This window comes from Erpetoichthys calabaricus, chromosome 6 (genome assembly GCF_900747795.2).
Source record: "Erpetoichthys calabaricus chromosome 6, fErpCal1.3, whole genome shotgun sequence".
Lineage (NCBI taxonomy): Eukaryota > Metazoa > Chordata > Cladistia > Polypteriformes > Polypteridae > Erpetoichthys > Erpetoichthys calabaricus.
The window spans coordinates 190,165,926-190,190,192 of NC_041399.2; the positions used below are offsets into that span (position 1 = coordinate 190,165,926).

Genomic DNA, 24,267 nt, shown 5'->3' on the forward strand with positions numbered 1-24,267 from the left:
AGTTTTACATTTTACTGTTATTTTTTAGTTTGATGATTTTTTTGTAATCGTGTTTGATCCATAAAGCTTCTTGTTGTATTACATGCTATTAATGGAACAATATTAAAGACTGGTTGATTTTGATTTTTCAACAGGTTTAATGTAACAAAATTTAAGAAGCAAAACATAAAGAAACACCAGGGTAATTCCACCACCAATTTGCTGACTTCTGAAAATTAGTAGTACTTAAAATATAATTTGAAACTAATAGGATAAGAAATTTACTCCAAAGGCAACAAACAGCACTTGACTCCAGCAGAGACTATTGTTATTGATTTTCTTTGAATGCTAATAAGAGAAGATTCATAAAAAATAAAAGTAAAAACTGTGCACCAAGACATATATAAACAGAAACTAAAATGATCACCTTTCCTGTGGACTTTTATGCTTTCATTTCTTAAGCAATATTTTATTTAAATCTCTCTAAAGTGTCTGTTGTTGGATTTTGAAGATGCCCCCCAGTACATCCCTGTCTTGTAACATCTAGAAATAGAATAGACTGCAGATACTTTAGGGTCACCTATCTAAGATATATTGAATTGGCAATGAAATGATGCTATTTCTTGAACAGTGAAATTTGCACCATTGACCTTGAAAGAAAGGCATGTAGTAAACACTTGTCACAAGAACGACAGAGTGATTGAAAAGATTTGGGGCAGCCACCCATATAATGTTTCCTGGCTGCAAAATTGATTAAATTGAACAGACATGTTCACAGGTATGAGTCCAGAACAGAGCTGACTTGCTGCCTTAAAATGGCGGCCTTTAAATGCAAGTAGAGGAAGTGATGTCAACAGGGCCGGAACTGGAAGTGATATCGTTGACAGCACCGGAACTGGAAGTGACATCATCGGCTGCCCCGGAACTGGGTGCGATTTCCCGAGAATGGTCTGTATGGAATTGAGAGAGAGAATCAGTGCACTTCGCCGCCCCCTGGTCAGGCATAGAATTACTTTTATTCAGGCCCTTTAGTTGTCTCCTAATCACACATGTGTGACACACTACATACAGAAACCCTTTTATCTTTGTGTATTTTCATCTCATCCACAGTGCCAACATAGGGACTACAATTCCCATCAGGCAGCATAATTGTGCTGAGGCTAGTGTAAAGACAAGGTTTGAATATAACTTGCAAATTTGGGATCTCATTTAAGACAGCAGCTACAGCATTTTCTTCTCATTTAATTTTGATTTCATGTTTTGTCTAAGAGTAAGTTTCATCATGGGTTATGTTTAGCACTTTTGAATTTCTAGAAGACACTTTTCCACTTACATATTTTCATTTGAACCCTTTTCTAAGATTTTATGGGTTCCAATGGAGTTTATGGTGCTGCCAAACCCTTAAAAAAAACTTTAAAAAATCAACAAAAACTATATTTACTGAGTTTCACGGTTGTGAAATTTCTTGCAAAATGAGTTTATCACCAATTTCATAAAACTGTATGTGCCAGGAAACTCAGCTATTTTGATTATCATTATTATATTTTTGTGATGTTATTTTATGTAATCTGCATTGTGAGATTCAGACTGTTTTACAAGGACAGTGACAGCGTGGTAGCTGTTGGTCAGACTTGCAGATAAGAATATCATTGTACTGTGTTCACCTAACAATACATCTGAAAAAATCTAATAATGCTACATTTTTTATCAGAGTATAGCCAAATATTATTTAAAAAGCACCTGCATATTGTTTCAAAGTGTTATAGAGCTAAGCTGAGATGAAACAAAACAAGGTATGATTTGTTTAGTGCATGCTGTTGTTTTGAATATTAGATTAGATTAGATTAGATTAACTTTAATATTGTAAAAAGAAAAAGATGGCATTACTAACTTGTACAGTTTCCAGTTGGCGGACATTTATTCAAGTCTGTTTTATGATGAGACAGTAATAATTTTACAGCTTTGGGATTTGTAGCAATTTTAAAATCAACGTTCAGTCATTTTTATGATATCATCTCTGCTGCTGCTTTTTAATAATACAAATCTCAACCCCGCCATTCATAGCCTCCCTGCTGCAGATGCTTTCCACTGTCCATGATTACTAGAACATGTATTAGTAAATCCCCCTTGTTCTCACATTTCAACAGGCTTCCAGCAGAAGATAGCTTTGAGAATAGGTGCCTACAGGTATTCCAAGAGTATGTTCTAGTATTGTACAAAGTTGGGCAGTGCTATAGAAATAAAATGGCAGAAACCATTCAGCTGCTTATAAACAGAACTGGGGCAAGTGTACTGCATGCCTGATACAAACCTGGAAAAATGGCTTGTGCTCAGCTGTTGTAAATGTTTTATAATAATAAAAAAATCCTCTGGACTCTGCATAGAGTGTCTTTTGTAAAAGGGTACAATCATAATTTTTGGAAGACTAATAAAATGTGAATTTCTATGCCATGGCATGTACATACTTGTATCATCAAAATCAATTTGCTGCTGACTGCTTGTTGTGTTTATTCTTCATGGAGATTACCAACATGTGTTCTCTAAATACTTGAAGGAATTAAATCCTAAAGCCAACATTTGTTCAAAGGCTGTCAAAAAGATAAGGATCTGCTGAGAAAATGAAGACAGAAATATTAAGGTCTTCACAGGAAGGTTCTGAGGTTTTTATTTCCAATGCAACTAGAAGGCAGCATTTTGGTTTAACTATAGGTGTAGCATGACCTCAAAATTTGGGGTGGCCCATTTGCAAAACAAAAAAACAGAAAATTATATATATTTTTAATATGAAACCTGAATGCGAATATGCCATCAGGTGTGTCTGGGCGATACCAGCAAATGAACCAGTTGCAACTAACTGCATTTTCTTGAACTCCTTTAACCTGTTAAGGGCATATTCCAAGTACTGTATATTAACAAACTGAAGAACTACACATCTCTACCTTCTGTTTGCATGAACTTAAACAATTTCCCTTTCGTACAAGCTTTCATGTCAAATCAATTTTAAGGCAAAGTGTTGCAATGGCTAAAAATCGCTCCTCTGACATCGTAAAACACAACCAGTTTCTTATTCACCTTATGGCAGAAAAACTTCTTTCTGAAATGGCAGGTACAGCTTTGATTTTCAAAATATTTTAGTATTTACTCAAGCCCACTCTTGACACATCTTAAAAACACATCACATGCATCCGCAACTGCAAATAATTTTGTCAAAAATTGCCTTTCCATCTAATATTAGAGTCTATAATTGAAATGAATACCTGTTGACAGTACTTCAGATTCTCTTCTGATACTTTTTTTCAGCGGTCTCTCTATGGGCTGGTGTTGTATTGACGACTTGGTCAATGAATCTGGCAGGTGCACTGTGTTAACATTTCGAAAGTAAAGATACATGCTCTGCTTCTGATACTTCAATGAATTTGCATGCAGAGAAATCTTTCATCTTCATCTGTCTTTAGCTTCTGCTGTTGCAGTTATCTGAGACAAAAGTTAGCTATCGTCTAAATGACCGTAAAATTGTATCCTTTTAGAATACCAACAATGTGCACATAACCGAACAAAATTAATTGTCACAAGAAAATTTACTTAGGTAAACTGTACTGGTTAATGTATGATGCAAATGAAGTTTTTTTTAACTTATGTTTTATGCAAATATGAGTATTGGATTTTATTTTGGGGGGCCAGCCAACCCCCCAGCCCTTGATAAATGAAGCCCATCGGATTCATTTTGTAATCTTGTGCACACATTTGGCAAGCAAACAAAGAGCAGTGTGCATTGTTGTAACACTCGTGCTTTTTTAGTCCAGCACATACTGCCTACAACAACCAGGCTTGTGCAGGGAAATGGCCACATAACCGTGCATATCGACAGTTACTGTTAAGTGCTTTTAAAGGTCCATCATTATTCTGATTGACTTCTTAATACATGATGCATTTTAATGGGTAATATATCATGTCATATGTATATTTGTCTTAAACCATAATGTCAAGCTAAACCAACAAAGTATATTCTGACATTGAGCATAAAACAAGTACATTAGCACAGTGTTTAGTGCATAATACATACAAAGACAGAATGATTTAACTTCTTTCTTTTTTATTCTATTCATAGCAAGAGAAAAGCTGACATCTTACCTGAAATGACTGAACTAGTCCTTGAGAGGAGAGAGCCAGCTACTCGATCTGAATAGCAATGAAAGAGAGTCCTTCACCACTGCTCTTAACTTCACTCCACACAAAGCCACCCAAGAATGATACTATGCCTGCAACATTGCTCATTTACTCAACACGTGTATTCTATGAAATAGCATTCTGCTGCCAATAAAAGAAGCTTTTTTTGTATTGGAAAATGATGTTGTCAAGTTTTTTTAGTAATAGTGTTATATAGTATTGTTACTTAGGAAAGACTGCAGTCCATGGTTATCTTCTTCTTATGCAGCATCAACATATACAAAAACTTTCATTTTTATTTTACTGCTTAGCACATAGTTGGGCTTACTTTGCATTCTCCTGACAATTTTTATTTTTTATAGTCCTCAACTGAACATCCATCATTTACTTTAGGTTTAGGTTTAGGTTTAGGTTTCTTTATTTAGTCATGTTTACACAGGAAAACATGAAATTTGCCTTCTCAGTTGCATCTAATAACAAGTAACAGACAGAATGAAATAAAACATACAAATAGAAATAAGAAAGGTTAAGGTAAGGCAGTTAGATAAAACATATCTATACCAAAAAAAAAAAAAAAGGTAACAGGATATATATCAAAACCTTAAACATTATCTCCGATATTTCTTATTGAAAAGTCGTATGGCACTAGGAAGAAAGGAGTTTCTGGAGCGATTTGTGTGGGTTTTCAAAGCAACTATCCTTCCTGATTTACTGAAGTTTAGTTCTACATGTAATGGATGTCTGTCATCAATTGAGATGATTTCCAGTTTCTTTAGCATTGCCCTCTGACACACACTAGTCAAATCATCTACATCAGCCCCAATAACTTTAGCTGCATACTTCGTAATCTGCTGGAGCTTTTTTGAGTTTTGGTTTGTCAGACTATTAAACCAGGCAATGAAACTGAAAGTGATCATGGACTGGATCATACTGCGATAGAAGGACAACATGAGGTCCTTGTCTACTTTAAATAGTTTGAGTTTATGGAGGAGAAATAAGCGCTGGTTGCACTTAGAAAATAATTTTTTTGTATTTGTATTCCAGTTAAGATTGTTATCTAGGTAAGTTCCTAAGTATTTATATTCATTTACTATTTCTACCTCCTCTCCCAGAACTTCAATAGGTGAACATACAGATTTCTGTCTCTTAAAATCAAATATCATTTCTTTGGTCTTTGTTACATTCAGACTGAGAGAGTTTTTATTGCACCAGATTACCATACTTTCATGAGTTGTTAAGAGGAAAATTAGGAAAACAAAATGCAATGAATAATAGAAATATCTCATTAATATTGTGTCTTGTTTGTAGTACTCAAGGAAATAAATGATTCTACTTATATGGAGGCAGTAGTATTAATAACAATTATTCATTTACCCATGCAACTGATGCTTACATAATAATAATAATAGGTAATTACCTCTACTGTAAAAAGAAATTAACACAAATTAGAATATATTTATATTATACTGTGTTTTTAAATATGTTTTTCAATGATCCCTACTGTAGAACAAAGCAATCTTTAATTCCACAGTATATGTTTAGTTCCTATCTGTTAAGTACTGGTCCTCCATTTTGAGCTGTTTTTCACAATTCTAGGAATTTCTTTGGCTTAGTCGCCCCCTAGTGGTCATAAAAAGAAAATTATTTTTATTTGAGCCATTATTGCAATAATGTATCCTGGAAACATTTGAAAATAAACATAGTTTAGTTGTTTTATAGCTATATATCAAAAGGATAACAGTATTCTTACTAAATTTAACATAAACATGAGTCTGTCTTTTTTTAATACAGTAAGTTGCTGCTAATGATTCAAACCCAATGTGAAAGTTAAACCATGAATCTGAAGGATTTTCATAAATTATATTAGGGCAATCTTCAGCTTACAAAGAAATCAAAGCCGAAATTGGGTTTTTATGTTAAGTAGAACATTTTCCATTTTAAAAAATGAAGAAAACATCATAACAGCCAAAAAAATGGTCCTCTACATCTGTTAACAGGAAGCAATAACCTAGTTTTTATGATTAGTGTTATGACTGGTGTGACAAGTAAACCTCATTACTGCTAACTACAAGACTTATTAACATACGCATTCCCCACTCTTACTGTGATTTTGCTGCTCTGGTATAAACATTCAAGGATTGTTACTCTCACATCTTTAACCAAACATGAGGCTGCTAAACAATGACAGATCCTTCCACTGAAAGAAAATCAACAGATTGTCCTGTCATATTGGAATGGGGACTATACACTATTTAAGAATTTGAAGTAATGATTACTGGTGACATTATAATAAAAACAGACTGGTTGCATAAATCCATTAGTTCTCCATGCATACTCTATATCATGGGGTTCTCTCTGCTTCTTTTTTTATCAACATAGGGTGTAAACTGGTGCATTCTCATCTGGAAAAATGTTACTTATGAATGGGAATATCCCAGAAAACCTAACATTTCATATCGCACTCTTTCTAGTCCTTCCTAAAGTACTAAAGGGTCTTTCCTTTGGCCTGCAATGCTTGTGTGTTTTTGACAGAGACAGCATTAATGTTAGTGCACCACCTCTTCCTCTGCTGCAAACAAAGAAAATGTGACAAATTAGAGGAGACTATTTAGTCCTTCAAGTGGGTTTGTTTAGCTAACAGCTAAGCTGTTTGAATATCTCATACAAATATTTCTTAAAGGATGTCAAGGTTTATGCTTTGACTACATGACTTGGTAGTTTGTTCCAAATTCCCACAACTCTTTAGGTAAAGAAGTGCTTCCTGGCTTCAGTCTTATATGCATTTTTCCAAACCCCTGTTCTGGTCTCCCAGGCATCTTCACCTTATGAAACAGCAATTCTTGTTTTTTTATTATCTTTAAATCTGACATGTCTACAGCAACTCCCAAACTCACTTTGTGTTTTACAGACCAGTAGTGGAATAGAAAATCATGTACAGTTTGCAGCCTGATGAAGAAAATTAACATTCCTTTATTCTAGGGGGCTTCAATCACATTATCCTCAGATGCCATGTCTTCTAAGTGAAGAAACTTGTGCGTGGTCACATTCTTACCTTTAACCTCGCTTTCATTTACATATTTTTGCATGGTTCTTACATCCAAAAGTGTAAAAATACTCAGGTGTTTTACATTTAGATTTGCCTTTACTTCACAAAAAAGTTTTAAATATTTCATTAAAAATATTGATATGCACAATAAATTGAGCCATGGTAGAATTTTAAGCACTTAAGCATCTATGGATGAAGAAAATGACACCTCTGTAGGGCAGAGGTAGGTAGAGTAGCCAAAAATTGTACTCAAGTAAGAGTAGCATTACTTCAAAATAATATTACTCAAGTAGAAGTAAAAAATAGTCATTCAAAAAATTTCTCAAGTAGGAGTAAAAAAGTATTTGGTTACTGAGTAACTGTTTGATCATAATGATTTATTTTTTAGAAATGTTGTAATAAGACAGACAAAAATATAAAATAATGTGCAAATTCTGCTATTTCCAAATGATAAAATAAAAAATGAGTAAAAATAAATAACATATTTACAAAATAAAGATGCACAAATAACACAAAGTTCCAAATCTCAGTTTTTCACAACATGTGTGTCTGAACAGTGCAAACTACTTACAGTGACAAGATATACTGTACACTGACAGTATAATACTGCATATTCACTTGCCCTCCAAATAGCACAGCTGATAGAAAATAACATTAGAACAAGGCAGCTTGTGCACGTACAAGAAGTCTCACTTGACCTTGACTGTCTGTGTCTGTGCATGTTTGGTTAAAACCTGCTTGTTCTTCACTCAGTGAAGTGATGGTTAAGCTTCAGCAGGAGTTGGCTCTCATTTTTCATGTATTCTTTCTTTCCCTGTCCGCTGTCTCTGAGGAGTTTGTGCTGCTATGCCGCCACAGTTTGTGTGTGGTCATGTGACTGCATGGCTATGTCTGATTTGTGAAACGGAGCCATGTGATTACAGTGATCCCTCGCTATATCGCGCTTCGCCTTTCGCGGCTTCACTCCATCGCGGATTTTATATGTAAGCATATTTAAATATATATCGCGGATTTTTCGCTGCTTCGCGGGTTTCTGCGGACAATGGGTCCTTTAATTTCTGGTACATGCTTCCTTAGTTGGTTTGCCCAGTTGATTTCATACAAGGGACGCTATTGGCAGATGGCTGAGAAGCTACCCAGCTTACTTTCTCTCTCTCTCTCTTTCACTGACGTAGGGGGGTGTGAGCAGGGGGGCTGTTCGCACACCTAGACGATAGGGACGTTTCTACCTTCTGTGTGCAGCTGCTTCCTGAAGGACATGCTGCACGGTGCTTCGCATACTTAAAAGCTCAAAGGGCACGTATTGATTTTTGACTTTGTTTTACTCTGGCTCTCTCTCTCTATCTCTCTCTCTCTCTGCTCCTGACGGAGGGGGTGTGAGCTGCCGCCTTCAACAGCTTTGTGCCGCGGTGCTTCGCATACTTAAAAGCAAACAGCCCTATTGATTTGTTTGATTTACTCTCTGTCTTTCTGACAGACTCTGCTCCTGACGGGCACTCCTTTGAAGAGGAAAATATGTTTGCATTCTTTTAATTGTGAGACGGAACTGTCATCTCTGTCTTGTCATGGAGCACAGTTTAAACTTTTGAAAAAGAGACAAATGTTTGTTTGCAGTGTTTGAATAATGTTCCTGTCTCTCTACAACCTCCTGTGTTTCTGCGCAAATCTGTGACCCAAGCATGACAATATAAAAATAACCATATAAACATATGGTTTCTACTTCGCGGATTTTCTTATTTCGCGGGTGGCTCTGGAACGCAACCCCCGCGATGGAGGAGGGATTACTGTATTGTTGCTACATCTGATTGGTGAAACAGTCATGCAGCAGATCCACTGGTGGCTTCTCTCTGGCAAAAATATAGTGTATACAGTAATCCCTCGCTATATCGCGCTTCGACTTTCGTGGCTTCACTCTATCACGGATTTTATATGTAAGCATATTTAAATATATATCGCGGATTTTTTGCTGGTTTGTGGACAATGGGTCTTTTAATTTCTAGTACATGTTTCCTCAGTTGGTTTGCCCAGTTGATTTCATACAAGGGACGCTATTGGCAGATGGCTGAGAAGCTACCCAACCAGAGCGCGTATTACGTATTAAATAAAACCCCTCAAATATATTGTGACATTGGGGGCTGTTCGCACCCCTAGAGGATACGGCCGCTCCTCAAAAAAACGCTGAAAGACTACCTTCACATTGCTGCCATCCTTGCTGGGCTTACATGTGGCTGCTTTGTCAAGCGATATGCTTCCCGCATGGTGCTTCGCATACTTAAAAGATCAAACAGCACGTATTGATTTTTGATTGTTTACTTTTCTCTCTCTCTTGCTCTGACATTCTCTGCACCTGACGGAGGGGGCATGAGCAGGGGGGCTGTTCGCACCCCTAGACGATACGAACGCTTGTCTAAAAATGCTGAAAGATTATCTTCACATTGCTCCCTTCCGTGCAGCTGCTTTGTCAGGCGACATGCTTCCCGCACGGTGCTTCGCATACTTAAAAGCTCGAAGGGCACATATTGATTTTTGATTGTTTGTTTTTCTCTGTCTCTCTCAGTCTCTCTGACATTCTCTGCTCCTGACGGAGGGGGTGTGAGCAGAGGGGCTGTTCGCACACTGGCCTAGAGGATACGGATGCTCCTCTAAAAAATGCTGAAAGACTACCTTTACATTGCTCTCTTCCTTGCGGTGGTGCTTCGCATACTTAAAAGCTGTCATCTCTGTCTTGTCATGGAGCACAGTTTAAACTTTTGAAAAAGAGACAAATGTTTGTTGGCAGTGTTTGAATAAAGTTCCTGTCTCTCTACAACCTCCTGTGTTTCTGTGCAAATTTGTGACCCAAGCATGACAATATGAAAATAACCATATAAACATATGGTTTCTACTTCGCGGATTTTCACCTTTCACAGGGGGTTCTGGAACGCAACCCCCGCGATGGAGGAGGGATTACTGTATAATGGAAAAAAAGTAATGATTCGAGTGTTGCCCAATGTAGCGGAGTAAGAGTAGAGTTTCTTCTTCACAAATGTACTGAAGTAAAGGTAAAAAGTATGGTGCAGTAAAACTAGTCTTAGAAGTACAATTTTTTAAAAAAGTTACTCAAGTAAATGTAACGGAGTAAATGTAACTCGTTACTACCCACCTTTGCTGTAGGGTAATTTTGTTCCAAAAATGTGATTTTAAATAAAGCAATAAGAATTTTAAACATTAATGTTAACCCAAACCTAACCTTAACCACTTCTAAAGATACAGCAAATGTAAGAAATACATTAATGAGAGGGAGGAATACAGTTGATTCTCGGGTTATGGTAATTTCGCAATTAAGAATGAGACCATAGCACCCCACAATTCTTCTGAATTTTGTAGCAGGATATGGAACAGAAAACTCTGGGGAAGAAGGCCTGGAAAAGCATTGCCTCATCTGATTAATGTTTTTTTTTTTTTTTTGAGGAAACATGCATAAGGATGGACATTATGAAAACTCCAATAGCATAGAAATTGAAGCTATAAGATATCAACAATGCAAAGTGTTGGGAGAATAATGGCATGGAGTGTGTCTTGTATGACACATTTGATTGCCATAGAATATATATAAGAATCATTTCCTACCTGGTGTGTTCTTTCATTGTTGTAGTCACCCATTTGTAAACACCTTTTTCGTAAGACTAATTCTTCATTGAATAGTATAGTCTTTTGATTGGATAAAGGAATATGACAGTAGACTAAGAATAATACTGCAGTCTACTTAATCACTGTATCTCACGTTAATCAGATGTCAGAGAGATTAGATGAGAGGCGCAGAAATCCATCTCAATATAACTGGCACCAACTATGTGATACATTTGAGGAGTTCAATGTCCCCATACTGAAAGTTTTGCGAATTGCAGAGAACAGTCTATAATGATTTCAAGCTTTTCATATTTCACAAATGAGACCAAATCACTGTTACAACTGTAGATAGGTTCATCAAATAAAGTGGCCACCTAGTTTAATATATATTTTATATTAGCATCATATCATACTGTTAAGAAATACATTTTTCGAAGCATTAGGCATTGCTTGTCAATGTTTAAAAACACAGAAATTATAATATGCACTGCAAACATTATAAAAACGTGACAAATGTAGCTAAGCATAGTCTATTAAATTCAATAATTCTCTGTTTATTTGTAGTTATGTTGATCACAGACTCAATTTTATAACATTTGTCTTTCCTTTTATTTCACAGGGTGTCCAACAGAATGGGACAATATTACTTGCTGGAAGCATACTGCTATTGGAGAAGTTGCCAGTGTTCACTGTCCAGGGTTTTTCCGAATAATAAGTTCAGAGGATGGTAAGATAAACCGTTTGGTCTGGAAATTACTTAAGCTCTACTTAAAGCACAAAGCTTAAGATCTTATCGTACAACATAGTTCAAAATATATTCATGGCCCATCTGTTTGTCATGAGGTATTAGGCTGTAGGACACCAAGTCTCTGCTTGATATGCAGTAACCCTTAAGCACTTTGTTGGGGGCAAACCAAAGGCAAGACTGCACAACTTCACCCTGAATGAGATGCAAAGAGTTTGTGGACTACAGCAAGGCCTCAGCAGTAGACAAATAAACTGAGAAAACAGCAGGCAAGCTAAAGGGTAAGCTTTATTACTGTATAATGAAACCTTAATTGATAGAAAGAAGATAGAATTCTTTATTGTCATTATGCATACACATAACGAAATTTTTTGTTGGTGGGACTCGGCTTCAAGGCAGAATGCTTAAATACACTATAAATAATAAAATAAACATAATAAGTATAAAAGACAGCAGCAATAAAACATCATCAAGTCTTTTCCTGAGGTAGTACGCTTGCAGAGACCAGTGATCTCTGTGTGTGGGTCTGCAGGGAAGGAATTCGAGTGTGTGTGTTTGATTACGAGGGAAAGTGCGTGAGCATGTCTACAGGGGGGCAGGTTAGGGGTAGATGTATGTGTGTGTATCATCAGGGGCAGATGGACTTCACAGATCTGGGGAAAAAAGCTGTCTTTTAGTCTGCTGGTACGTGTTTTTATGTTTCTGTACCGCTTTCCCGAAGGCAGTGGTACAAACAGTCCATTTCCCGGATGGGAAAGATCCGCAGCTATTCATTTGGCCCTCTTCTGCACCCATCCAGCATATACAGAGTCCAGGTCTAGAAGAGGACTTCCCACAATCCCCTGTGCTGTTCTCACCACCTGTGCCAAGTCCTTCCTGTCCTGTGTTGTGCAGCTGCCGTACTACACTGTCATACTGTGACAGAGAATGCTTTTTATAGCGGATCTGTAGAAGTTTGTGAGCAGCTGAGAGGAGAATCCAGCACGTCCCATCTTCCTGAGGAAGAAGAGTCTTTGTTGGGCCTTCTTTACCAGGTGAGATGTGTTCAAAGACCGGGTCAGATCCAATGTGATGTGGATACCCAAGAAATTGATATTGTCCACACACATTACAGCCTCCTCATGAATGAATATAGGAACATGTTCTGTTCTTCTGGACCTCCTATAGTCCACAATGATCTCTTTGGTCTTGCTGGTGTTCAAGATGAGGTTGTTGGCTGAGCACCATAGTGCTAGGTGTTGTATCTCCTCTCTATAGTGAGTCTCATCGTTGTCTGATATGAGACCCACCACGGTCATATCATCCACAAACTTCACAACCATATTTGTGGCATGGATGGCAGAGCAATCATGCATAAATAACGTGAAGAGTGCTGGGTTGAGCACAGAACCCTGTGGCGTGCCTGTGTTCAAAACCAGTGTGGCTGATGTATGATCTCCAATTCTAACCACCTGAGGCCTGTTAGTGAGAAAGTCCCTGATCCAGAAACACAATGATGTGGACAGATCCAGATTATGAAGCTTTTGTACCAGCTTGTCCAGGATTATGGTGTTAAACACTGAACTAAAATCAACAAAGAGCATCCTAACATAAGTGTTAGGGCACTGCAGATGAGTCAGGGCTGTGTGAAGTACTATTGAGATGGTATCCTCTGTAGATCTGTTCCTCTGGTAGGCGAACTGATGGTTGTCAAATCCAGCAGGGATGGCATTCTTGATGTACTTTAGGAGGATTCTCTCAAAGAACATCATTATTACTGGGGTCAGAGCCACAGGAAGGTAATCATTAAAGAAGGTGACCGCTGATTTTTTAGGCACTGGCACAATAGTGGAGGATTTGAGGCAGACAGGGACCATTGCAAGTTGTAGTGAAAGGTTGAAAATGTCCAGAAAGACTCCTGCCAATTGATCAGCACATATTTTCAGTGTCTTACCCGACACCCTATCTGGTCCTACAGCTCTGTTGGTGTTGATCCTCCACAGGGTGGACCTCACTTGGTGTAGTTGCAGGACTAGAGGCTGATGCTGCTCCTCCAGCCAAGGGAGATGTATAGTCTCCCTGCTGCTAGATGCATCAAAGTGTGCAAAGAAACTGTTCAAGGTGTCAGGGAGACTAGGGTCATAGCTGACCTGCTGATTGCTGCGCTTATAATCTGTTATGGTCTAAGCCTCTCCACATGTTCCGTGGGTCGTTGTTATCAAAATACTCCTCAATACACTGTTTGCATCTGTATTTTGCCAGGTTTATTCCTTTTTTTAGTTCTTTTTGGGCTTTGCTATATGCCAGCCTGTCGCCTGACCTATATTCAGCGTCCCGGGCTTTAACCAGGGACCTCACCGTACTGTCCAGCCACAGTTTCTGATTTGGAAACACCCTAAAAGTCTTCGAGGGCAGGACAGAAAATGAAAGATTAATGTAAGTCATGAAAACCCTCCCTTTTATACAAAGCAAGTCATGGTCTACAATGGTTTAAGATCCATAGTTTGGATTATGACCAGCTGCATTAAGAAAAGTATCAAAGAACCATTTAAAATAATGTGATGTTTCATTTTTTTAAAACATTCCTGGAATGAAGTGTCAGATGTTTAAAATCCTCAAGTGTGCAGTATTATTGACATATTTAAAGAATATGCAACTAGCAGATGAAGTATTTTGTTCATATTTACATATTAGGATAACATACTCTTGAAATTATGTACATTGTTTTAAGTTTTATAGACACTAACACTATGCAGTAAATCATTTAAAAGTTGAATTTAAAACAGTTGGGCATTAATTTGGCACCAAACTATTCACCAAGGAAAGCCCACATGGCAGTATGCACGCAGTCTGCTTGGAAAGAGTTGAGGTAATAGAATCGCATATGGAATTTATTTTGTTGCTAACACTCCAGAAACACTCAGATAGATAGTAATTTAAGTCACTGAAAGATCATTAAAAACTAGGTCATCATTTTTTCAACAACCCAGTTTTACAACCTGTTAATTAAGAGAAGAAATCACAAATATTAAAGCTCAATTCAGTCAAAGGTACCCTGAAAATAGTAAAGCTGGCATCATGTTTTCCTACCTGATTCAGAGAGCTGTTTGAGTAGAGAGCCCAGTCGGAAGTGGTCCCTCATACTTTATATATTAAGACAGCAGAAAAGGCTGAGCAGGGATCTGATGTGGTTGTTGCGCAATAGCAGTAATAACCTCTTGCCAAATTACAAGAAACATCTTGAACTCTTCCTCTCAGAGAGAATATTTTTTTTACCAGTTTTGCATATGTGGGGAACTGCCCGAACACAGACAGGCAGACATCATTTCGTCACCCAACACACATCTATTTACAAAGTTTAGTGCTCCACAACCCACAGACTCCCCAAAGTCCAGGCCAAACCACTATGCCTCACTCTTCAGGCCGCCTCCGTGTCTTCTCCTGAGATCTTGTCCAACTTCTCTCCCAACTCCAGCCTCTCTCTGAAGGGAGTTGGCCCCTTTTATGTGCACCCGGATGTGCTCCAGGTGCTCCCCAGCAATCTCCCACTGGCACTCCCCAGTGTGGCGGAAGTGCCGACTGCGTACCCGGAAGCACTCCAGGTGTCCCCACTTGTCTTCCCCCCAGCACTTCCTGGTGTGTTCGGAAGTGGTGTGGTCCAGGGATCTTCAGGCATGGGGGCACCCCCTAGTGGCGACCACGGGCCCCTACAGGGTTGACCTTCCCAGCTCCATGCCCGTGGCCCCCCAAAGGAACCAGGGCGGTCGCCCCCTCCTGGTCTGGAGGAGGCACAAGCCCTCCTCCGGTCTTCCTGGGCATCCCGGCCGGGTTTCACCCCCAGTCGCGTGCCACACATACTATACTTTATCCTCCAGGAACTGCCTCAATACTCTTGCCACATGAGGCCGGGCATTGTCATGCACCAGGAGGAACCCAGGACCCACTGCACCAGCATAGTGTCTGACAGTGGGTCCAAGGATTTCATCCCGATACCTAATGGCAGTCAAGGTGGCATTTTCTAGCCTGGGGAGGTCTGTGTGTCCCTCCATGGGTATGCCTCCCCAGACCATCACTGTCCCATCACCAAACCAGTTGTGCTGAACGATGTTACAGGCAGCATAACATTCTCCACAACTTCTCCAGACCGTTTCACATCTGTCACATGTGCTCATGTGAACCTGCTGTCATCTGTGAAAAGCACAGGGCGCCAGTGGTGGACCTGCCAATTCTGGTATTCTATGGCAAATACCATTCGAGCTCCACGGTGCCGGGCAGTGAGCACAGGGCCCACCAGAGGACGCCAGGTCCTCAGGCCACCATCATGAAGTCTGTTTCTGATTGTTTGGTCAGAGACATTCACACCAGTGGCCTGCTGGAGGTCATTTTGTTGAGCTCTGGCAGTGCTCATCCTGTTGCTCCTTGCCCAAAGGAGCACATACCAGTCCTGCTGATGGGTTAAGGACCTTCTGCAGCCCTGTCCAGCTCTCCTAGAGTAACTGCCCATCTCCTGGAATCTTCTCCATTGCATTGAGACTGTGCTGGGAGACACAGCAAACCTTCTGGTAATGCCACTTATTGATGTGCCATCCTGGAGAAGTTAGACTACCTGTGCAACCTCTGTAGGGTCCAGGTATTGCCTCATGCTACCAGTAGTGACACTGACCATAGCCAAATGCAAAACTCGTGAATAAACAGTCAGAAAAGATGAGGAGGGAAAAATGTCAGTGGCCTCCACCTGTTAAACTTTTCCTGTTTTTAGGGTCGTCTCATTGTTGCCCCTAGTGCTCCTGTTGTTAATGTCATTAACACCAAAGCAGCTGAAAATGATTAACAAGCCCCTCTGCTACTTAACTGACCAGATCAATAGCCCAGAAATTTCATTGATTTGATGCTATACTCTGATTAAAAAGTGTTCTTTTAATTTTTTTGAGCAGTATATTTAGGGTCATTCTCCTGCTGCATTACTCACCTTCTATAGAACTTCTCCTGCCAGATAGCCATCCTAACATTGTCCTGTTGGATACCTTGATAAACTTCATTTGCTCTTTGATAATGGCACGATATCCAGGTCCCAAGGAAGTGTAGTATTCCCAAATTATGCTTTGTCCATCATTCTTAAATCATTAGAATGACGTTTTCATGTTGGTATTTTGTGCCCTTTTTACATCTTATGTACTTCTGCATACTCTTCCAGAACAATTTAACCTTAGTTTCATCAGTCCACAGACCATTTTCCCAAAAGTGTTGTGGAGTGTGAAGATGGTCTTTGTCTTTGGCAAACTTTAGAAGCAGAGTGGTGGTTTTTTTTTTTTTGGAGAGCAGTGACTTCCTCATTGGTGTCTTGCCATGGACCCTTGTGTTGAATATGGTAGACTCATGAACAGAGATGATCACCTGTTCCAGTGATTCCTATAAGCCTTTAGCTGTTACTCCAGGGTTTTGTGTACCTAACTGAGCATTTTGTGCTGTGCTTAGTTTTGGCTGGGCACCCACTGCTAGTGAAAGAAGCCACTGCACTAAATCATTTACATTTATTCACAGTTTGTCTAAATGTGGGCTAATGAATTCCTAAGCTCTTTGAAATCACTTTTTAAATCTTTCCCACATTATGCAAATCAACAATTTTTGATCATAGATCTCCTGTGATTTCTTGTGAGAAATGCTTAACATCAGCAAATGCTTCTTTATGAACAGCAAACTCAAAATGTTTTAAATCTTTTTTTTTATTGGTCAAGATATCTCTGAACCACACCTCCACTCTCATTTCATTGATTGGACTCAAAGTTTGCTAACTCTTGACTCCTGACTTGTTAAAGGCATTGGCCTAGGGGTTAGAACAGTTTTTCCAATCTTCACTGCAAATATTTGAATTATGTATTCATTACGTACAAGAACAATGCTGCCTCGCAGTTAGAAGACCTTCCCGGGTCCTCCCTGCGTGGAGTTTGCATGTTCTCCCCGTGTCTGTGTGGGTTTCCTCTGGGCTCTCCGGTTTCCTCCCACAGTCCAAAGACATGCAGGTTAGGTGGATTGGTGATTCTAAATTGGCCCTAGTGTGTGCCTGGTGTGTGGGTATGTTTGTGTGTGACCTGCAGTGGATTGGCACCTTGCCTGGGATTGGTTCCTGCCTTGTGCCCTGTGTTGGCTGGGATTGGCTCCAGCAGACCCCCGTGACCCTGTATTCGGATTCAGCGGGTTGGAAAATGGATGGATGCCACAGTTCAGACTTTTTCTTGGTGCTACAAGCGTTCCCTTTTCAGATCTTCTTTTTATATTTTCATATATGATCTCATTTGCAGAGTCAAACTACTTTGTTTTTCCTTAACTGCATACACTTCATGGAATGCCTCTGTTGTTTGCTTCTTTTTATTCAAATGATATGCATGTTTTAAAATTTGCACCTTTCCTTTAACATATAGGCATTTATTTTCTTCTATTATAGTCCCAAGCCTATAATGCAGTTGGCATTTAAAAAATACATTTACCAGCTTTGAGGGAAACATATTTTACAATTCATACCGATTTTAATTTAAGGGAGGCTCCTGGTAGTGGAATAGTCCCACCTCACATATAAGGTAGACAGGTAGAAACATAGAACTATAGTTATAAGAACCCTGGGATCTGATCATATTTAAGTTTTTATCCATTTCTGTGAAGTAAGTTAGCTAATCCAAAATTATTTAACCCTCTCCCTGATTTCAATATTGCAAGATTTGTTGTTCTCTTTTTGGAAATTTCTTCAGTTACAGTTTTCACTATAGAAAAACTCCATTTTCACAAAACACTGCTTTATACACGTGAACTTTTCAACTTTTTGCATGCTTGTTCTGTCCCACAAGTGCCTAAACACTCCATTCTGAGCTCTCTGAACCATTTCCATTATATTGTTTATCTTTGGGGTTTAGCTTTTTAGAAATATTTAGTAGCTTTTGGTTTCTGATCTGTTTAAAGTTATTTGTTTGCAGATTTACTGCCAATACGATATTGTTTATTGGTGGTGAAAACATTATAATTAATAAAAGAAATTGTTTTGTTTATAATCCCAGTGTATATACATAATGCTTGTGTATGTTTATGATTCTTTCAGACCTGGGTATCATTAGCCGAAATTGCACTGAAGATGGCTGGTCAGAGCCTTTTCCACATTACTATGATGCCTGTGGTATAAATGACAGTGAAAATGAAACAAACGGCCAGGTATGCTTTAACAGTTTGAATACGTCCTTTCATTCAAGATGGAATCTCACAGGTTTGGCTCGTTTTTTGAATAAAGTACAGTATATGCAGCAACTCTTTGTGACCACTGCTTCTCCATCATAGTGCATTCAAAACAATTTTATGACCCTTCATTAGCCTGTTTTTCTTTGAGATTGTATTATATCAAATATTTGCTTGCAATATGCATTTTGTGCAGAAATACTTACAAATTGTTTTTATTCTTTTTTACAAAAAAAGTCACATTTATTTTTCTGTTAAATAAAATTCCCCATGCCCTTGTATTCGAAATTGGCAGTTACTAGTAAATCTTCTAAATTTGATCATTGAAGTTTCTTGTGTTACACTGGAAAGGTTTTGCCCTTGATGTTAATTTAGCGTTTTTAATTTTTAATTGCCATCTGAAGAGCTGAGACTGCTGTTTGGCTCCACTATAGCAACCTTATATTTACATTCAGTACGTGTGAAGATGGATGAATGAATAGAAGCTTATCCATCCATCCATTATCCAACCTGCTATATCCTAACTACAGGGTCACGGGGATCTGCTGGAGCCAATCCCAGCCAACACAGGGTGCAAGGCAAGAAACAAACCCCGGGCAGGGCACACACACACCAAGCACACACTAGGGACAATTTAGAATCGCCAATGCACCTAACCTGCATATCTTTGGACTGTGGGAGGAAACCGGAGCACCCGGAGGAAACCCACACAGACACGGGGAGAACATAAAAACTCCATGCAGGGAGGACCCGGGAAGTGAACTCGGGTCTCCTAACTGTGAGGCAGCAGCGCTACACACTGCCCAACCATGCTGCCCATACAGTAATGGAAGCTTAGTTATTTTAAATTTAATTGATGTTTAATTTTAATGCATACCTTACAATAATATATTTTTCGGTTTCAATCACTGTACACACTGTGAAACTTTGCTTTTCCTTCACCACTACCTTTTTATTTCCATAGTCTCTTTACTTTTTTATTTCTATTTTTAATTTTCCAAGTGTTTTATTTCTAATTCTTTTCTTAAATTATTCATTTCCTAGGCAAGTCTGCCCTTCTTTAGTTCTGACAGTATGCAAAAATGACAAATATGCTTACAGTATGTAATCATATTGTTCCATCTAAGGTTTAAGGACCTGGTATACCACAACTAGCCACAAGATGGCAATAGAGAAACTGATTCAGCCACATTTTAAACTAGCCCTTTGCTGGTTTTACAATCTTCTTAATGTTTTTGAATGATGTTCTTATTGTATTTTATTTATGCCTAAATTTAACTTTCACTAAATAATTAATTAATCTCATATGTCAGTGTCTCAGAAAATGTGCTTTAGAAAATTAAAAAAAAAAAAAATTTCAATGTTTCCTCGTCATATTATTAACACTTACTTTGATTTACTTTTCTCCTTAATGTTTGCCTCTAAACTCAAAATTGTTAATAGTAATAGCTTGTTATATATCTGAATATCTAAATCATATGTAAAATGAATATTTACATTACAATGAAGTCATGTTTACTGTATTGTCACGTGCACACAGTACAATGATAGATAGATAGATAGATAGATAGATAGATAGATAGATAGATAGATAGATAGATAGATAGATAGATAGATAGATAGATACTTTATTAATCCCAATGGGAAATTCACAATGATATTTATCTCCTCAGAACAGTTGACAAGAACAGAATAAATAAATAACTAATATGCAGTAGTTAACATGCACAATATAATATATATATATATATATATATATATATATATATATATATATATATATATATATATATATATATACAAGACCAGTAATTGCGAACTGCACGATAATGTCCAGTGAATACACTTGACTTGACCGTTGACCTTGACCAGGGCCGGATTAAGAGCTTTGGGGGCCCGTAGCACATTTCAAATTTGGGGGCCCTTTTGGTCTGCATCATCTGAAGTTTAGATTCTGAACAGTTCAAACCGGACTAAATAATTATTTTACTCTCGATTATAATAAGAATCTTATAATATTTATGTGAATTTTATGTGTTGGGCCCCTAAAGTTTTGTTGTGTAAGAAATTTACAGTTTAAAAACGTAAAGATAATATTTTTAAAGACCAGTTTTTCAATGCTACACTTTTTCATTAAATATTGGGTCCACCATTTGGGGGCCCCCGAAATTGCGGGGCCCATAGCATATGCTACATGTGCCTATTGGTTAATCCGGCACTGACCTTGACCTTTGTTCACCATACAGTATATGTGTATCAAATTTCAGGTCAATGGTTTGGGAGCTGCAGATGACTGTAACGGTACACTGCACGCATGCTGCCGAGAGTTAATTCTATAATAAAATAAAATAAAAATAAAAAGAGCAATAATTCCAAAACTCTTCGCTTTTAATATAAAGCTGTAGTGCAGAGTTTCAGCATAGCATATGTGTACCTCACAGGTGACGCAGTGGTAGTGCTGCTGCTTTGCGGTAAGGAGATTGTGGGTTTGCTTCCCGGGTCCTCCCTGTGTGGAAAGTGCTTTGAGTAGTGAGAAAAGCGCTATATAAATGTAAAGAGTTATTATTACCAAATTTTAGGCTACAGGTTATTTGATTTTTGACCTTCACCTTGTTGGGTTGACCTTTGACCTTGGAGGTCAATCATCACCCTAAAAGCGGATATGAGACGTCATGTAGTATACAAGCAATCAACTCCAAGCACTAAAAGGGCAAAAATAGATCACCACCAGTCAGGATAAGGCGCAGAAGCTGACATCCAGCATGCCAGAGCGAATTGCAGAAGTTATAGAAAAGAAGGGCCAACACTGTAAATATTGACTCTTTGCATAAATCTGATGTATTTGCCAATAGAAACCCTTTAAACTTTTCCATAGAAACATAAAAATAATCAGAAATATATATATATATATATATATATATATATATATATATATATATATATATACAGTATCTATATACAGTGCATCCGGAAAGTATTCACAGTGCATCACTTTTTCCACATTTTGTTATGTTATAGCCTTATTCCAAAATGGATTAAATTCATTTTTTTCCTCATAATTCTACACACAACACCCCATAATGACAACGTGAAAAAAGTTTACTTGAGATTTTTGCAAATTTATAAAATAACAAAACTGAGAAAGCACATGTACATAAGTATTCACAGCCTTTGCCATGAAGCTCGAAATTGAGCTCAGGTGCATCCTGTTTCCCCTGATCATCCTTGAGATGTTTCTGCAGCTTAATTGGAGTCCACCTGTGGTAAATTCAGTTGGTTGGACATGAGTTGGAAAGGCACACACCTGTCTATATAAGGTCCCACAGCTGACAGTTCATGTCAGAGCACAAACCAAGCATGAAGTCAAAGGAATTGTCTGTAGACCTCCGAGACAGGATTATCTCAAGACACAAATCTGGGGTAGGTTACAGAAAAATTTCTGCTGCTTTGAAGGTCCCAATGAGCACAGTGGCCTCCATCATCCGTAAGTGGAAGAAGTTCAAAACCACCAGGACTCTTCCTAGAACTGGCCGGCCATCTAAACTGAGCGATCGGGGGAGAAGGGCCTTAGTCAGGGAGGTGACCAAGAACCCGATGGTCACTCTGTCAGAGCTCCAGAGGTCCTCTGTGGAGAGAGGAGAACCTTCTAGAATGACAACCATCTCTACAGCAATCCACCAATCAGGCCTGTATGGTAGAGTGGCCAGACAGAAGCCACTCCTTAGTAAAAGGCACATGGCAGCCCGCCTGGAGTTTGCCAAAAGGCACCTGAAGGACTCTCAGACCATGAGAAAGAAAATTCTCTGGTCTGATGAGACAAAGATTGAATTCTTTGGCGTGAATGCCAGGCATCATGTTTGGAGGAAACCTGGCACCATCCCTATAGTGAAGCATGGTGGTGGCAGCATCATGCTGTGGGGATGTTTTTCAGCGGCAGGGACTGGGAGACTAGTCAGGATAAAGGGAAAGATGACTGCAGCAATGTACAGAGACATCCTGGATGAAAACCTGCTCCAGAGCGCTCTTGACCTCAGACTGGGGCGAGGACAGGACAACGACCCTAAGCACACAGCCAAGATATCAAAGGAGTGGCTTCAGGACAACTCTGTGAATGTCCTTGAGTGGCCCAGCCAGAGCCCAGACTTGAATCTGACTGAACATTTCTGGAGAGATCTTAAAATGGCTGTGCACCGATGCTTCCCATCCAACCTGATGGGGCTTGAGAGGTGCTGCATAGAGGAATGGGAGAAATTGGCCAAGGATAGGTGTGCCAAGCTTGTGGCATCATATTCAAAAAGACTTGAGGCTGTAATTGCTGCCAAAGGTGCATCGACAAAGTATTGAGCAAAGGCTGTGAACACTTATGTACATGTGATTTCTCAGTTTTTTTATTTTTAATACATTTGCAAAAACCTCAAGTAAACTTTTTTCACGTTGTCATTATGGGGTGTTGTGTGTAGAATTCTGAGGAAAAAAAATGAATTTAATTCATTTTGGAATAAGGCTGTAACATAACAAAAGGTGGAAAAAGTGATGCGCTGTGAATACTTTCTGGATGCACTGTATATATACAGTATATATATATATATATATATATATATATATATATATATATATATATATATATATATATATATATACTAGGGGGCAAAGCCCCCTGCTCACTTCGCTCGCCCACCTCCCAACAACCCCCCCTCCGGGGTACTGGGGTACTTCATGCTATCATGTTTCTGCCACTCACGTTGTGAAGGGAGGGGGGGAACACAAGCTAAGAAGATGCGGACAGATGATCTGCTAGCTTGGTGTTGCTGCTACCGAGCTGTGTGATCTGCATGTTGCGCTGTGTCTTGATCATTTAAAAGCCAAGGACAGCTGCTGCTTGTGCCGTGCTGCATGATCTGCATGTTGCGCTGCGCGACGATCATTTAAAAGCCTGTACAGCAGCTGTCCTTTTGTCTCACTTCCTTGTCTTGTGGGACATTAAAGTGTCTGCAAGAAATAGTTTGTAAGTAGGGCGTGACGTGCAAGATTTTTTTATATAATAGATAGATATACACAGTATATAAAAATGTTTGTTCTTATGGAGACTGTCCTTGAATCGGCTGGTGCAAGTGCCAAAGGCCCGGTTCTGTTTGCCAGAAGGGTGGTGTGAGAAAAGCAGCTGAATATGATGACTTAGGTTTTTAATGATCCTGTTTGCCTTTCTAAGGAAGTGAGTGCGTTTAATATCTTCTAAAGAAAAGGCAGATAGGTGCCAATAATCTTGAATTTGAATGAAGCAGGTGCCATACCAGGATGTGATATAGCCATTGAGGATGGATTCCACTTTCACTTGTTGTTCACTTGTAAAAACAGATGAAGAACTGTGAGCTTCTCTCAGATGTTTTGAGGAAGAACAGGTGCTGGTGAGCCTTTTTGAACAACAACCAAAATTGGTAGGAGCCACTTTAGTTTGTTAGTTATGGTTGTTCCAAGAAATTTGAAGATGCTGAACCTTTCTATAGCATCTCCTCTGATGCAGATG

The 24,267-nt window shown here is 38.8% G+C and overlaps 1 protein-coding gene across 2 annotated transcripts in view; it reads left to right on the top strand.

Annotated features, from left to right (window-relative positions):
• LOC114653720 (pituitary adenylate cyclase-activating polypeptide type I receptor-like) overlaps positions 1-24,267 on the top strand; it is a 231,841-nt gene that overhangs the window by 148,895 nt on the left and 58,679 nt on the right. For both annotated transcript variants that reach the window (XM_028804188.2, XM_051929381.1), the window contains exons 4-5: positions 11,421-11,528; positions 18,613-18,722. In XM_028804188.2, coding sequence (XP_028660021.1) covers positions 11,421-11,528; positions 18,613-18,722 — 218 coding nt within the window. The remainder of the gene's footprint in view (positions 1-11,420; positions 11,529-18,612; positions 18,723-24,267) is intronic.